An 18,029-nucleotide genomic window follows, 5' to 3' on the forward strand; every position below is an offset into this window, starting at 1 on the left:
GTTTTGGTTCCGTATGCTGAGTGCAACTTCCGTACCTCATGCCCTGCAGCCTGCACAAAGTAAGTATACATATCGATTAGGTCATAATAAAACGTAAAACTAGGCGTTATCATTGAATGTAATCACGTAAATTTCATTTTAGGCGGAAAATATGGCTTGCCAGTTTGTGTGGATCATGTTTCGGAGGCATTTGTCGTATTAATAACTCCTAGTAACGTTGCTGCGGGATCAATAACACAGTAATGAACGGTTGGTCACAGAGTAAAACCTGGTAAGTCGGCGGCTTGCTGACTTACTCTCATATCGATGCCGTGTCACGTGATGTTACTACAAGTTCCATCTTGTGTCGTTTGTAGGAACGCAACCGCTCACACCTTTGACATTCTGCTACTTCTGTGCCAGTGTCGATGTGTCTTACAACCTTTTCGATACAAAATCTACATCTACATCTACACGGATACTCTGCAAATCACATTTAAGTGCCTGGCAGAGGGTTCATCAAACCACCTTCACAATTCTCTATTATTCCAATCTCGTATAGCGCAAGGAAAGAATGAACACCTATCTTTCCGTACGAGCTCTGATTTCCCTTATTTTATAGTGGTGATAGTTCCGCCCTATTTAGGTCGGTGTCAAGAAAATATTTTCGCATTCGGAGGAGAAAATTGGTGATTGGAATTTCGTGTGAAGATTCCGTCGCAACGAAAGACGCCTTTCTTTTAATGATGCCGAGCCCAAATCCTGTATCATTTCTGTGACACTCTCTCCCGTATTTCGTGATAATACAAAACGTGCTGCCTTTCTTTGAACTTTTTGGATGTTCTCCGTCAGTCCTGTCTGGTAAGGATCCCAAACCGAGCAACAGTATTCTACAAGAGGACGGACAAGCGTAGTGCAGGCAGTCTCTTCAGTAGATCTGTCACATTTTCTAAGTGTCCTGCCAATAAAACGCAGTCTTTGGTTAGCCTTCCCCACAACATTTTCTATGTGTTCTTTCCAAATTAAGTTGTTCGTAATTGTAATACCTAGGTATTTAGTTGAATTTACGGCTTTTAGATTGGACTGATTTATCGTGCAACCGAAGTTTAACGAATTCCTTTCAGCACTCATGTGGATGACTTCTCACTTTTCGTTATTTAGGTAAACTGCCACTTTTCGCACCATTCAGATACCTTTTCTAAATCGATTTGCAATTTATTTTGGTCATCTGAGGACCTTATTAGTCGATAAACGACAGCGTCATCTGCAAACAACCTAAGATGGTTGCTCAGATTGTCTCCAAAATAAATATAAATAAGGAACAGCAAAGGGCCTATAACACTACCTTGAGGAACGCCAGAAATCACTTCTGTTTTACTCGATGACTTTCCGTCAATCACTACGAACTGTTACCTCTCTGGCAGGAAATCACACATCCAGTCACCTAACTCAAACGATATTCCGGTAAGCACGAAATTTCACTACAAGCCGCTTGTGTGGTAGTGTGTCAAAAGCCTTCCGAAAATCCAGAAATACGGAATCGATCTGAAATCGCTTGTCAATAGCACTCAACACTACATGTGAATAAAGAGCTAATTGTGTTTCACAGGAACAATGTTTTCTAAACCCATGTTGACTGTGTGTCAATAGACCGTTTTCTTCGAGGTAATTCATAATGTTCGATCACAATATATGTTCTAAAATCCTGCTGCATATCGACGTTAACGATATGGGCCTGTAATTGAGTGGATTACTCCTACTACCTTTCTTGAATATTGGTGTGACCTGTGCAAGTTTCCAGTCTTTCGGTACGGATCTTTCGTCGAGCGAACGGTGTATATGATTGTTAAGTATGGAGCTAAGGCACGTGAAAAATTATTTGTTTGGACTTACTACGTTTCCCCTGTCAACGCCTCAAGTGATAGTGACAACGGGTGTTCGGGATCGCCGAGAACTTAAATCACTTTAATTAGTTCGATCCGTGTGCTGATGGTGCTGTCTCTCGTGAGGTCGGGTGCCCCGTCGGCATCCACGTCGGCGTTTACAGCCTCGTCCTGTGTGAGCACTGCTTAAGGGATACAGATATGGGCTCCCATGTGAAAGTTACTTGATTAACTCCTCCATCTCTCTCATTTCTTACTTTCATTTTACAAATACCCTGTGTAAGGTACAGTCGCTGGCGATGTGTGTTTTACTCTGACTCTCTTACAGGAGCCGGACTACCCGCACGTGCACTGGTACCGGTTCGGCAACTTCGTGTTCCTGGTGCTGGGCTGCTGCTGCATCTACTCGCTCTTCAACGTCACCTCCATCGTCATCAAGCAGTTCCTCAACTGGCTCATCGTCAAGCTCGCCTGCCGCGGCGTCTGCGGCACAGCCGGGGGCCCGCGCAGGCCGTCCGTCATCGCCGTCCGCAAGGTACTGTACACCAGAGTACTGTACAGTAGTGTACAGCACAGTAGACAGGCAGCGTGGAGCAGTGCTCGCCAGAGGGATGAGTTGAGGAGCGCGCAAACAGGCCTTCGCTTTGGGACCTTGCTGGCTCTTTACTGTCGCCTGTCACGTGATGGGAGACTTGACTATAAAAATTTTCCCATTACAGTCCCACTTTTCTTACCCTTGCAGAACATCTTGAAGCGATGCTTGTTCTTGCTGTGTATCTTCTGGGTCTCGGGCTCGTACAGGATGTATCATAATTAATGGCGTAAACGCATACAGTTGAAAGCACACGGTAATAGAAGCAAAAAAAGTCTCAGTAAACAAAGGGTCGAAAATGCACACCTTAAGAGCTACGAGCTATTTTTCATCTTCGATACTCTGAATCAAATCTCTTCTACTGCAAGTTCTTAGCTTTCCATATTTTGGGAAGTGATAATATGGACCAGAACAAGGAAAAAACGTCCAGTAAACATGTGCTCTAAAATACACACCTTGAGCGCTATGAGCACTTGTTCACCTTCGCTACTTTGGAATAGAACTCTTCTAATGAACAAGTGCTTATAACTTTTAACGTGTTTACTGGACTTTTTTTCTCGTTTTGGTCCATATTATCACTTCCCAGAATATGGAAAGCAAAGAGCTCGCAGTAGAACAGATTTGCTTCACAGTAGCGAAGATGATAAATTGTTCGTAGCTCTTAAGGTATGCATTTTCCACCCTATGTTTACTGAGACTTTTTGCATCTAGTATCGTGTACTTTCAACTGCATGCGTTTACGCCATTAATAATGACACACCCTGTATTACATTGCTTACTGCTGCTATTGACGGTGAGGATTTAGCAAATAATCATTTGTTCATTGACTGATGGATGTTGTATGTTGTCCCTGCTTGACTGCTCCTTAAACCTCATTCCACCTTCTGCTTCCCTCACAATATCATTTATACAGGATGAAAATTATTTGAGCCAATAAACTCTGGAATGTTGCATTGAACCTGAAAATACTTTTTCCAATGTTTTTGCATGTGCGGCACCATTTTACGAGGACATCAGATCTTACCTACAGAAGAAAAAAAGGAAAACATACAATTTTTAATTCTTTATCCCCAAGACATAACAACATTAATACAACACTATTGCCTCAATTACCGTGGATGTTCAGAAATGCCTCCATTGACGTGAAGACAAATGTTACACGGACTGGTCAGGTGCTGTCTAACACTGCAGAAACGTCTTTAATTCCTCCTGCTGTTGCCACCATCTAGGCAACCAGATCCTCTTGAATCAACAGGGTTTTCATCAACAACGTAGCGCATCTCACCCCACACCAAATAGTACAGGGGGTCAAAATCAGGAAATCGAGTAGACCATGGTACAGAACAGCCTCTGGCAATTAATTTCCCTGGAAACTCGGTTCAAGAATCGACGCACGGGACGACTGAAATGTGCCGGTGCCCCGCAATGCTGGGACCACGTGTGTTGTCCTGTAGTGACAGGCTCGCCGCCTAGCAGTTCTGGCAATGCTTTGCCAAGGAAATTCTAATGGAATGGAAATGAGCTTTTGACGTCATCGGCCGGGAGGCCCCTTGCGGGGCGGGTCTGGCCGCCTTGGTGCAGGTCTTATTACATTCGACCCCACATTGGGCGACCTGCGCGCCGGATGGGGATGAAATGATGATGAGGACAACACAACACCCAGTCCCTGAGAGGAGAAAATCTCCGACCCAGCCAGGAATCGAACCCGGACCCCTAGGACGGCAATCCGTCACGCAGACCTCTCAGCTATCGGGTCGGACGGGAATTTGTAATAATGCCTGCCATTTATTGGCATAGGTAGGAGATATGGCTCAGTTAAACAGTCACCAACAACACCTGGCCATAAACTCACAAAGAACTAAGCTTGATTAGCGCGAGTAAGTGCGGCATGTAGATTGGTCTTACTCCAAACATGCGAATGGTGAATGCTGATCAACGCATCACGCCAGAATGTTGCTTCATCTATAAACAGCAAAGAGGACAGAAATATGTTATGAATTTGACAGTGCTTTAGGTACCACTGTGAAACCTGTGTTCTGAGCAGATAATTATCGCATTCCAGGTGGTAAGTGAAATTGATGGAACGATTACTCATAAAGGGCCGTTTTTACGATCGTCAAATTCCTGTCCATGTCACTCGCAATCGCGTGAGTGCTGATGGAATAATCTGGCTCTACATGCTGGGAGTATGCGTACGGAACGATTTGAAGTGGAATGATCATATAAAATTAATTGTTGGTAAGACGGGTACCAGGTTGAGATTCATTGGGAGAGTCCTTAGAAAATGTAGTCCATCAACAAAGGAGGTGGCTTACAAAACACTCGTTCGACCTATAGTTTTGAGTATTGCTCATCAGTGTGGGATCCGTACCAGGTCGGGTTGACAGAGGAGATAGAGAAGATCCAAAGAAGAGCAGCGCGTTTCGTCACAGGGTTATTTGGTAAGCGTGATAGCGTTACGGAGATGTTTAGCAAACTCAAGTGGCAGACTGTGCAAGAGAGGCGCTCTGCATCGCGGTGTAGTTTGCTGTCCAGGTTTAGAGAGGGTGGATTTCTGGATGAGGTAACGGATATATTGCTTCCCCCTACTTATAACTCCCGAGGAGATCACGAATGTAAAATTAGAGAGGCTCGAGCGCGCACGGAGGCTTTCAGCAGTCGTTCTTCCCGCGAACCATACGCGACTGGAACAGGAACGGGAGGTAATGACAGTGGCACGTGAAGTGCTCTCCGCCACATACCGTTTGGTGGCTTGCGGAGCATAAATGTAGATATAGACAGCTTTCTCAAATTGCAGCTTGTTCTAGTAATCTACCCGGTCACCGCAGACAATGATACAGAGCAGTAAACGGTGAATGGTGCTGCGTACGGTGATTAGGGTATTACTGTTGATAAACCCACTGTGCTGCTTATCTGTTGTGGTTCTTTATGAAGTAAGAACCAACGATATCAGCACACTCACTCAGAGTGTTCGCTCTATTAGCAGCCGCGCGGGGTAACCGTGCGATCTGCGGCGCCTTTCCACTGTTCGCGTGGCTTCCCCCGGCGGAGGTTCCAGTGAACCCTGGGGCATGGATTTGTGTGTTGTCGTTAGTTTAAGTTAAATTAAGTAGTGTGTAATCCTAGGGACCGATGACATTAGCAATTTGGCCCCAAAGGAACTTACCATAAATTTCCAAACTGCTCCATTAGTAAACAAGTACAGCGCTGTGTCATCACGTACAACTGAGACAGTGAAAGAGTTATTACAACTGGAGAACGAAGTATGCCCTCAGACAACACAACCGTAACCGTTACAACAACAATTTCTGTCATTACAACTGAATAGCGAATACACCCTTTACCGGATTAAAAAACGCTCACAGGAAATTATGACATTAGAGAAAAATATTTGTTTTTGTGTCCCTTGCAACCTTCCAGAGTCTGTCGGTTTATATAATTTTCATCCTGTATCGTCCAATCGTTACAAAACCGAACTTAATATCTTTGGGAACCAGGTAGCAGGGCTGTGTTGGCTAATGTTGGAAGCCCAGATAAATCAATCTCACAGACTTCAAGTCTGAAAAAGCTGCTGCTCTTTTCCACGAATCGTAATTTAGTTTGTAGACTCAACAAACACCCCTCCGATGTTATTGCATCTACGGTACGGCTGTGTGTATGTTTTTTGGCAGTTCTCAGTCAATTTACATCAAAATTTTTTTTATACTCTGGACAATAATTTGTCAAAAAGTCCACCAACTGTCCTGAAGTACATTATATCAGGTCAGGCCTATAGTATATCGCACGGTTACTCGAAATTGTACCCACCCAGATAGGAACTGCAGGCCACCGGAGAAAACAGATAATTGTACGAAATTCCTTGTTTCTTGGAAACTTTTTGAAACGAACATGTGTTAAAATTCTAGTTTTTGGTTCAAAGATTATTTGTAAAAATCAGACACAAAAACGTCAAATTCGCAACCAGTGTACATAAAACTAAGGGGAAAACAGTCATCGGGCAACGCTAGACAAGTGAAAAATTAACGTTTTGAATAAGTTGATACAGTAACTTGATACAGTTTACTTTTGGACAATCCTCGAGACGTAGACTCCAAAAGGAAGTCATTCTCCTGCTTATGCGGGTGTGTTAAAGGAAGTTTACGTGGTAAATCAAATACTCCTATTAAACCGAATATAAAATGCTATAGCAGAACGTATTGCAGAAGAGTGTTGGACAACATCTTAAAAACAAGAACGGATAAACTAGGCAGCGAGCACGAGGATTTTACGTTTTATTTTAGGATACGCAAGAGCTGACCGCAGCCAAAATCAAGTTGTAAATCTCTGATTAGGGGAAAAACGGGTAATGGGTGTGCATCAGATAAACTGCTAAATCATACTGAAAAAGGTTTAAAAAGAAAGTGCTATTGCCAAGCCGCAGGAAATCATAGTACTTAAAAAGGGCAGACGAAAGTGAGTGACCAAATCTGAGAACTCAACAAGCCTAATCCTTTAAGATATTGTTGTTGATGATGATGGTGATGATCATTATACAGGACGGCTAAAGTGAACCTTGCCCTCCGGACGTTGGTGGCGAACGTCGATCCTAACAGTGTGTAACGGTGGATCAACCAACTGATGAACATTTCCTAATGCGTAGTAGCGCGAGTTCGGTAAGTTTACATGCCTGAAGAAAAGTAAAAGCCGAGGATCGTAATATGTCGGCATTACTCGGCAGAAATCAATTCGCGCAGAAATCAATAGCGATGATAAAGATGAAGATCGCGTTTGATAATGTGTTCATATGATTTTCTTTTGATTCTTACTTTGATTTACATTTGCATGGATTTACAGCTGTATCCGTTGTTTTTCTGGCTTTCGTTCACTTAGCAATATTTATTGGTATGTGGTTCATTTCAGATGGATTTCTGATAAGGTCTTCATTGTTTATGCTGTGTTATCACAAAACGTAGAATTCGCATTGCCTACGTCGTATTTTTTTCGGCGCACCCCCATTGCTCCCCCCCCCCCCCCCCCCCCCCCCATGAACCATGGACCTTCCCGTTGGTGGGGAGGCTTGCGTGCCTCAGCGATACAGATAGCCGTACCGTAGGTGCAACCACAACGGAGGGGTATCTGTTGAGAGGCCAGACAAACGTGTGGTTCCTGAAGAGGGGCAGCAGCCTTTTCAGTAGTTGCAAGGGTAACAGTCTGGATGATTGACTGATCTGGCCTTGTAACAATAACCAAAACGGCCTTGCTGTGCTGGTACTGCGATCGGCTGAAAGCAAGGGGAAACTACAGTCGTAATTTTTCCCGAGGGCATGCAGTTTTACTGTATGATTACATGATGGTGGCGTCCTCTTGGGTAAAATATTCCGGAGGTAAAATAGTCCCCCATTCGGATCTCCGGGCGGGGACTACTCAAGAGGATGTCGTCATCAGGAGAAAGAAAACTGGCGTTCTACGGATCGGAGCGTGGAATGTCACATCCCTTAATCGGGCAGGTAGGTTAGAAAATTTAAAAAGGGAAATGGATAGGTTGAAGTTAGATATAGTGGGAATTAGTGAAGTTCGGTGGCAGGAGGAACAAGACTTCTGGTCAGGTGACTACAGGGATATAAACACAAAATCAAATAGGGGTAATGCAGGAGTAGGTTTAATAATGAATAGGAAAATAGGAATGCGGGTAAGCTACTACAAACAGCATAGTGAACGCATTATTGTGGCCAAGATAGATACGAAGCCCACACCTACTACAGTAGTACAAGTATATGTGCCAACTAGCTCTGCAGATGACGAAGAAATTGATGAAATGTATGATGAAATAAAAGAAATTATTCAGATTGTGAAGGTAGACGAAAATTTAATAGTCATGGGTGACTGGAATTCGGTAGCAGGAAAAGGGAGAGAAGGAAACATAGTAGGTGAATATGGATTGGGGGACAGAAATGAAAGAGGAAGCCGCCTTGTAGAATTTTGCACAGAGCACAACATAATCATAACTAACACTTGGTTTAAGAATCATGAAAGAAGGTTGTATACATGGAAGAACCCTGGAGATACTAAAAGGTATCAGATAGATTATATAATGGTAAGACAGAGATTTAGGAACCAGGTTTTAAATTGTAAGACATTTCCAGGGGCAGATGTGGACTCTGACCACAATCTATTGGTTATGACCTATAGATTAAAACTGAAGAAACTGCAAAAAGGTGGGAATTTAAGGAGATGGGACCTGGATAAACTAAAAGAACCAGATGTTGTACAGAGCTTCAGGGAGAGCATAAGGGAGCAATTGACAGGAATGGGGGAAATAAATACAGTAGAAGAAGAATGGGTAGCTCTGAGGGATGAAGTAGTGAAGGCAGCAGAGGATCAAGTAGGTAAAAAGACGAGGGCTAGTAGAAATCCTTGGGTAACAGAAGAAATATTGAATTTAATGATGATGAAAGGAGAAAATATAAAAATGCAGTAAGTGAAACAGGCAAAAAGGAATACAAACGTCTCAAAAATGAGATCGACAGGAAGTGCAAAATGGCTAAGCAGGGATGGCTAGAGGACAAATGTAAGGATGTAGAGGCCTATCTCACTAGGGGTAAGATAGATACCGCCTACAAGAAAATTAAAGAGACCTTTGGAGATAAGAGAACGACTTGTATGAATATCAAGAGCTCAGATGGAAACCCAGTTCTAGGCAAAGAAGGGAAAGCAGAAAGGTGGAAGGAGTAAATAGAGGGTCTATACAAGGGCGATGTACTTGAGGACAATATTATGGAAATGGAAGAGGATGTAGATGAAGATGAAATGGGAGATATGATACTGCGTGAAGAGTTTGACAGAGCACTGAAAGACCTGAGTCGAAACAAGGCCCCCGGAGTAGACAATATTCCATTGGAACTACGACGGCCGTGGGAGAGCCAGTCCTGACAAAACTCTACCATCTGGTGAGCAAGATGTATGAAACAGGTGAAATACCCTCAGACTTCTAGAAGAATATAATAATTCCAATCCCAAAGAAAGCAGGTGTTGACAGATGTGAAAATTACCGTACTATCAGCTTAATAAGTCACAGCTGCAAAATACTAACACGAATTCTTTACAGACGAATGGAAAAACTAGTAGAAGCCAACCTCGGGGAAGATCAGTTTGGATTCCGTAGAAACACTGGAACACGTGAGGCAATACTGGCCTTACGACTTATCTTAGAAGCTCGATTAAGGAAAGGCAAACCTACGTTTCTAGCATTTGTAGACTTAGAGAAAGCTTTTGACAATGTTGACTGGAATACTCTCTTTCAAATTCTAAAGGTGGCAGGGGTAAAATACAGGGAGCGAAAGGCTATTTACAATTTGTACAGAAACCAGATGGCAGTTATAAGAGTCGAGGGACATGAAAGGGAAGCAGTGGTTGGGAAGGGAGTAAGACAGGGTTGTAGCCTCTCCCCGATGTTGTTCAATCTGTATATTGAGCAAGCAGTAAAGGAAACAAAAGAAAAATTCGGAGTAGGTATTAAAATTCATGGAGAAGAAATAAAAACTTTGAGGTTCGCTGATGACATTGTAATTCTGTCAGAGACAGCAACGGACTTGGAAGAGCAGTTGAACGGAATGGACAGTGTCTTGAAAGGAGGATATAAGATGAACATCAACAAAAGCAAAACAAGGATAATGGAATGTAGTCTAATTAAGTCGGGTGATGCTGAGGGAATTAGATTAGGAAATGAGGCACTTAAAGTAGTAAAGGAGTTTTGCTATTTGGGGAGCAAAATAACTGATGATGGTCGAAGTAGAGAGGATATAAAATGTAGGCTGGCAATGTCAAGGAAAGCGTTTCTGAAGAAGAGAAATTTGTTAACATCCAGTATTGACTTAAGTGTCAGGAAGTCATTTCTGAAAGTATTCGTATGGAGTGTAGCCATGCATGGAAGTGAAATATGGACAATAAATAGTTTGGACGAGAAGAGAATAGAAGCTTTCGAAATGTGGTGCTACAGAAGAATGCTGAAGATTAGATGGGTAGATCACATAACTAATGAGGAAGTATTGAATAGGATTGGGGAGAAGAGAAGTTTGTGGCACAACTTGACCAGAAGAAGGGATCGGTTGGTAGGACATGTTCTGAGGCATCAAGGGATCACCAATTTAGTATTGGAGGGCAGCGTGGAGGGTAAAAATCGTAGAGGGAAACCAAGAGATGAATACACTAAGCAGATTCAGAAGGATGTAGGTTGCAGTAGGTACTGGGAGATGAGAAAGCTTGCACAGGATAGAGTAGCATGGAGAGCTGCATCAAACCAGTCTCAGGACTGAAGACCACAACAACAACAACCCCCATTGTTTGATTTCGGTAAAGTAGAGGGCGCCTGTCACATCACCTTTGACTATGTGAACACATACGGTACAGAAAGCCAACTATTTGAACATCTAATCAGCGTGGGTTATCCTATGTCAACTCTTATAAGCGCGTTTCTGTACTTAAAAGACTACTCGCCACCTAGTAGAACCGTTTTAACTGAAGGGCTTGTCACCTTTTCAAGTGACAATACTGTATTTTGCTGTTTTTCTGTAGTCGTTCACAAACTATGTATAAAATATGTGTGTGCGTGTGGGTGTATTGAAAGATTTGACAAGTGAGATACTGGCTATACATCTGTGCCTTTATAATCAGACAACTGCACACTTCCCGGCAAAAGACGTGAAGCACCCAAAAGTGGAGGAGGAAACGAAATGAAACTTCACGAATTGAGAGTGTATGTGGTGTCCTTGGAGTGATTATAAAATCTGCAACTCTAACGATTTAAACACCGCCGATGGTGAGTTTGGGTAGAAAGTTACATTGACATCTAACCAACTCTTCTGGGCGCTTAAGTTTTATTTCCTTGCCAGTGCACGTATGTTGATAGTTATATGAGATCCTAGTGAGAGGAGCAATAGAGGAATTACTTCTCTGTGCAAATATTATTTTGGCGACTTCCACTTACAGAATTATTTCAGTGGTCAACCCACGTCATGAAAGACTTAAAAATTCGAGCTTTAGAAGATACTCGCCATATTCTTCGTCAGGAGATGATGAAGGACGACGGAAACACCTTGAAATCTCGAGTTTATGTAACAAGAGTACCGTCAAACCTGTTAAACATGGACCTTTGATAAGTCTTATCTCTGTTGTAAGAGAGGGTTTCCCGATTATCTGCTAGCACCTTTTCATACGATGGCTCCTACTTTCCGAAAAAAAAGATGTAGAAGTTTTATGTGTATCTGTTATACCCGTAACATTAATCACGTTTCAACTTAGCGAGCTTAGCGCAGCGGCTAAGATTCCCGGCTACCTCGGTCACGGTATGTACTTAAACCTTGCATCTTTACCTTTTTAAATATTTTATTTATACAGAATATCATTAAGTAGCACATGGCATCCGAAACCGTTCAAAAATAGTAGTTTTCGCCGTAGTAATCTCATTATTAAATCAATCATTACAATACACTAACCGGCCCCTGTGTCCGAGAGGTTCTAGGCACTTCAGTCCGGAACCGCGCTGCTGCTACGGTCGCAAGTTCGAATCTTGCCTCGGGCGTGGATGTGTGTGATGTCCTTAGGTTAGTTAGGTTTAAGCACTTCTAAGTCTAGCAGACTGATGCCCTCAGATGTTAAGTCCCATAGTGCTTAGAGCCATTTGAAACATTTTGGGAAAATACGCTTTCTTCAAATATGATTTACATTTGTTACACAATGGATAACAGAACCATCTTTCTCACTATCGCTTGCTGCACTAGGACAGAATTACACATTATATTTGTCACAAAAGCAACAGACATAAAAACTCGTTGACTACCACGCACATTTAATGAAAGCTATTGCCTTCCAGGCACATGAATTTTTCAGAAGCGAACCGGTAAAGACAGTTCGTTTAAACTCAGGAAGACCTGTCTTAGATCAATTTCGATGCAAATCACCCACCCGTATTTGATCATGCCTGTGAAAGCAGGTGCACCAAGCCGATGCAGAATTAAAGGAAGTGTTTTTATGGAATCGTTTCTTGAAGCGATTTCTCTGTTAGTCTTTAACAAGTCGGGAGCACTTTGATTTTTTTTGTGAACATTTTAAGCTGCTCTAAAAATAAACGTCACAGTAGAGTCCATTTGGGTGGGATACTTTCTGTGGTGCAAGTGCATGCTTTTCTTCCATCTAAAATGATATGATCTTAAAATGTATGATCAGTCAGCATTTCCCACGAATAAATGATGTAAAGATCATAAAAGCTATTCGTGCAGCATTTTTGTGATCTTCTGTAATTCCCTATAGGTCACAGCCACAATTTTTAATATATGACTGAAGTCGTCAACTCTTTTTCTGAACAATCCAACTAAATTTCCCCTTCAGTTCTTGTAGACATAAGAAAACATAAGAAAATATTTCTCCTGAGGCAGTTATAGTACAATGTGCTGTGAAGGAATGACAAATCCTGTTAATATTTTTTGCTGCACGGAGACCGTTTTCGCTCCTTGTTCCGCACTGGGAAAAAAGCGCATGGGTTGGATGTGAAACCGTATCGGCAGCGTGACAGAGGCCGGCCTTACCCTCTGCGCTAAGCTCGCTTAGTCGAAAAGCAACAAGTGTTACAGGTGTAGGAGGTACGCATAAAACTTCAATATTGGCTTTTTCGGGAAGTAGCGGCCGTAGCACGAAAAGCCGCTAGCCAGGCAATCACGACACGCCCTCTTATAACTGAACTAAGACTCATAAAAATCCGTGGTTAACAGGTCTGATGGTCCCTTCCCGAGGCATTGAAATCCAAGAGGGTTATGTAAAGTTTCATTTTCACCATCCTCACCTTAAAAAATACGAGCCTTTCTCTCTATCACTGGATGTATACACTCGAGTTTCACACACAGTAGCGTCATTCCCTATTCCCCGTGTAGTTTCTCACAGTAATATGCTTTCCAGTGAGTTCTTATAGGTTGTTTTTCCAGCTGTATGTTATAATCCAGAACACCCTTGCTAGCAGGCTTCGGTACTGGTGGATCATATAACATCACCCGGTCATGCTGTCGTGCAGGGCTCACAGCGGCGGCGGCGCTCGTCCTCGGTGCGGGGGCGGCGTCGGTCGTCGGCGGGCCTCCCGCAGAACCTGCGCCGGCCGCCGCCACTGGCAGGCGTGCTGAGCCGGGGAGCGGCGCCAGTGCCCGTCTGCAGCGCCCCCACCGCCTCCAGCGCCTCCGACGCCGACTCTGACACAGAGGCGGGAACCTGCGGCGCGGGGCCACGCAGGCTCTCTGGGGAGCTCATCTCCATGAAGGTACGCCTCAACTCCTCTATCAACGCTCTATTGTAGTTGTACTCCCTCAACTCCATGAAGGCGTGGCTCAACTCCTCTATCAACTCGCCACTCTACTTGTACTCCCTCATTTCCATGAAGGTGCATCTCAACTCTTCTATCAATGCCCTGCTGTACTTGTACACCCTCATCTCAATGAAAATGTGGCTCAATCCCTCTGTTAACACTCGACTGTATTGTACTCCCTCATTTCCATGAAGATGTGGTTCAATTCCTCTATCAACTCTCTACTGTACTTGCACACCCTCATTTTCAAGAAGGTGTGGCTCAACTTCTCTATCAACACTCTACTGCACCTGTAATTCCCCACTTCCCTGTGCCTTTTATCATACTCATCCCACCATTTCTTTGTCCTCATTCTGAGCTTCTGTGCGACATCATCTTGACTGAACACACTACAATATACAGGGTGTTTCACTAAATGTGTTTGCCTCTGTAAGTTACGAAGTAATAGGCGACGGAAATATTTATTGCGGTGGGTCACCATAAGAAACATCACACTGTCTGCGGAGCTATAAACATAGTTTACTGTGTTATTATCCAGAGAGTTACAGCAAAAAGATACAATTTTTTAAATGGAACAATAGTTGTTTCTATCATGCACTGGAATCAGTAACACCAGCTGTGTATTCATCATTTTAAATTAGTTTCCTATCACTTTTAGTTTGGGAGCTACAACCCTTGAAAGTTTCAGGGGCACATACCACACACGCTACACGTAACGCAATCCGCCTTCTAAACGAGGTGCGGCCGATTTGTTACAACGCCGGTATCACGGAGCGAGAAGCTTCCTCAATGCGCTGTTAGATTGCAGACTGTCGCCGCACACGGCCGTATGCCCGACAGTTCGAGCCACCCAAACAAACGGGGCTCAATATACCACAGTTACTGACATCGGATGAAGATGGCATACACGAACAACGAGTACGTTGACGAGTTGCTGATGCTCGGTCAGTGCCGACACGATGCCACTGAAGCAGTCATGGCGCACGGCGTGAGATATCCTAGGCGAAGAGCTCCGGCAGCCATTACGTTCTTACGTGCCGAACGACGACTTCGGGAAACAGGCAGCTTGGTAATGCGCCGCAGTAACAGACGAAGAACTGCAACAAGTCAGGAGACGGAGGTGTTTGTTTTAGCTGAAGTACACCACGATACTCACGTCAGATTACGAGCCGTTGCTGCAGTTGCTGGTGTCAGTCTCACATCTGTGTGGCGTATGGCATACGGCCACAGGTTTCACCCGTACCTCCTGTCACTGATCCAGGAGCTGCATGGGAACAATTTCCGTGCGAGAGTTACATTCTTGGAATGGGCCATTCGTAATTTCACGGTGGAGTCCGCCCGCATCTCGTGGTCGTGCGGTAGCGTTCTCGCTTCCCACACCCGGGTTCCCGGGTTCGATTCCCGGCGGGGTCAGGGATTTTCTCTGCCTCGTGATGGCTGTGTGTTGTGTGCTGTCCTTAGGTTAGTTAGGTTTAAGTAGTTCTAAGTTCTAGGGGACTGATGACCATAGATGTTAAGTCCCATAGTGCTCAGAGCCATTTGAACCATCTGATGAGTCCTGGTTCACAAATTACGGTGCAGTGAATCGCCATAACGTGCACTACTGGGCCGCAGACAATCCTCTGTGGTTACGACCTGTCGACCGTCAGCGTAGGTGGTCTATTAATGTATGGTGTGGAAACCTTGGGGATGAAATTATCGGTCCACACTACTTCCCAGGTACACTGACAAGTGAGTTATATCGCGCGTTTATAGTCCACAGTTTAAATGGTCTCCTTGATCATGTGTGTCTACACAGAGTGTCCATATGTGGATGCAGCACGATGGGTCACTCAGCCCATTCTGCGCGTGCTGTTGTGGAACAACTGAACAACAGGTTTGGAGGAAGGTGGTTGGGGAGCCATGGTCCTCATTCATTGCCCGCAAGGTCGCCCGATTTAACACCATTAGATTTCTTTTTGTGGGGATATTTAAAGGATCCTGTTTATGTCACTGAGCCCACATCCCCAGATGATCTAAAACGGGGCATCGCATTATGCATTCAGGAACATGGACACACAATTGAATATCTCATTTAAATGAACTTCCCACCGCCAGAACATCCATCACCCACCACACAGCCATCTACACTCCTGGAAATTGAAATAAGAACACCGTGAATTCATTGTCCCAGGAAGGGGAAACTTTATTGACACATTCCTGGGGTCAGATACATCACATGATCACACTGACAGAACCACAGGCACATAGACACAGGCAACAGAGCATGCACAACGTCGGCACTAGTTCAATGTATATCCACCTTTCGCAGCAATGCAGGCTGCTATTCTCCCATGGAGACGATCGTAGAGATGCTGGATGTAGTCCTGTGGAACGGCTTGCCATACCATATCCACCTGGCGCCTCAGTTGGACCAGCGTTCGTGCTGGACGTGCAGACCGCGTGAGACGACGCTTCATCCAGCCCCAAACATGCTCAATGGGGGACAGATCCGGAGATCTTGCTGGCCAGGGTAGTTGACTTACACCTTCTAGAGCACGTTGGGTGGCACGGGATACATGCGGACGTGCATTGTCCTGTTGGAACAGCAAGTTCCCTTGCCGGTCTAGGAATGGTAGAACGATGGGTTCGATGACGGTTTGGATGTACCGTGCACTATTCAGTGTCCCCTCGACGATCACCAGTGGTGTACGACCAGTGTAGGAGCTCGCTCCCCACACCATGATTCCGGGTGTTGGCCCTGTGTGCCTCGGTCGTATGCAGTCCTGATTGTGGCGCTCACCTGCACGGCGCCAAACACGCATACGACCATCATTCGCACCAAGGCAGAAGCGACTCTCATCGCTGAAGACGACACGTCTCCATTCGTCCCTCCATTCACGCCTGTCGCGACACCACTGGAGGCGGGCTGCACGATGTTGGGGCGTGAGCGGAAGACGGCCTAACGGTGTGCGGGACCGTAGCCCAGCTTCATGGAGACGGTTGCGAATGGTCCTCGCCGATACCCCAGGAGCAACAGTGTCCCTAATTTGCTGGGAAGTGGCGGTGCGGTCCCCTACGGCACTGCGTAGGATCCTACGGTCTTGGCGTGCATCCGTGCGTCGCTGCGGTCCGGTCCCAGGTCGACGGGCACGTGCACCTTCCGCCGACCACTGGCGACAACATCGATGTACTGTGGAGACCTCACGCCCCGCGTGTTGAGCAATTCGGCGGTACGTCCACCCTGCCTCCCGCATGCCCACTAGACGCCCTCGCTCAAAGTCCGTCACCTGCACATACGGTTCACGTCCACGCTGTCGCGGCATGCTACCAGTGTTAAAGACTGCGATGGAGCTCCGTATGCCACGGCAAACTGGCTGACACTGACGGCGGCGGTGCACAAATGCTGCGCAGCTAGCACCATTCGACGGCCAACACCGCGGTTCCTGGTGTGTCCGCTGTGCCGTGCGCGTGATCATTGCTTGTACAGCCCTCTCGCAGTGTCCGGAGCAAGTATGGTGGGTCTGACACACCGGTGTCAATGTGTTCTTTTTTCCATTTCCAGGAGTGTATTAGGTACAGCGTGTGGTATGTGCCCCTGAAACTTTGAAGGGTTGTAGCTCCCAAACTATAAGTGACAGGAATGTAATTTAAATTTATGTATACACAGCTAGTGTTTCTGATTCCAGTGCATGATAGAGACAACTATTGTTCCATTTAAAAATTGTATCTTTTTGTTGTGTCCCTATTTGGATAATAACGCAATAAACTATGTTCATAGCCCTGCAGGCAATGTTACGTTTCTTATGGTGACCTACCGCAATAAATATTTCCGTCGCATATTACTTCGTAACTTGCAAACGCAAACACATTTAGTGAAACACCCTGTATAGCCTTACTAGGAAGAAAGTGAGATGAATGTGAGAACAAGGAGATGGAACAGTAAGCATCAATTAATCAGTATCCGTTTTTCTGATAAAAAAATTGAAACAGTGCTTTTTGCTGCTGATGCAAACATCTTAACCAAGGCCAACAAAGCTGTAACAACAGAAGGAGCAACAAATGAAATTTTGTAAAGTATTATAGATTGGTTCTCGGTAAGTAGTCTATCACTTAACTTAGAAGAAAAACAGACTTCATTCAATGATGTATACTATCTCATCAAATTAGCTGGGAAGCTGTTAGTGGACATCAATATGGGGTGTCTCCAATCTTTGCCTTTATGACGGCACCAGCTTTGCCGGGGGCACTTTCAGTGAGGTGTCTTAATGTC

General features: G+C 44.7%; 1 protein-coding gene across 1 annotated transcript in view; it reads left to right on the forward strand.

Moving 5' to 3' along the window:
* The window catches only part of LOC126417123 (potassium channel subfamily K member 13-like), a 487,391-nt gene that overhangs the window by 454,009 nt on the left and 15,353 nt on the right, over nucleotides 1-18,029 (forward strand). Inside the window, exons 5-6 of the mRNA XM_050085019.1 lie at nucleotides 2,191-2,379; nucleotides 13,502-13,732. Of these exons, the coding sequence (XP_049940976.1) occupies nucleotides 2,191-2,379; nucleotides 13,502-13,732 (420 nt within the window). The remainder of the gene's footprint in view (nucleotides 1-2,190; nucleotides 2,380-13,501; nucleotides 13,733-18,029) is intronic.

This window comes from Schistocerca serialis, chromosome 8, assembly GCF_023864345.2.
Source record: "Schistocerca serialis cubense isolate TAMUIC-IGC-003099 chromosome 8, iqSchSeri2.2, whole genome shotgun sequence".
NCBI classification, from domain to species: Eukaryota; Metazoa; Arthropoda; class Insecta; order Orthoptera; family Acrididae; genus Schistocerca; species Schistocerca serialis.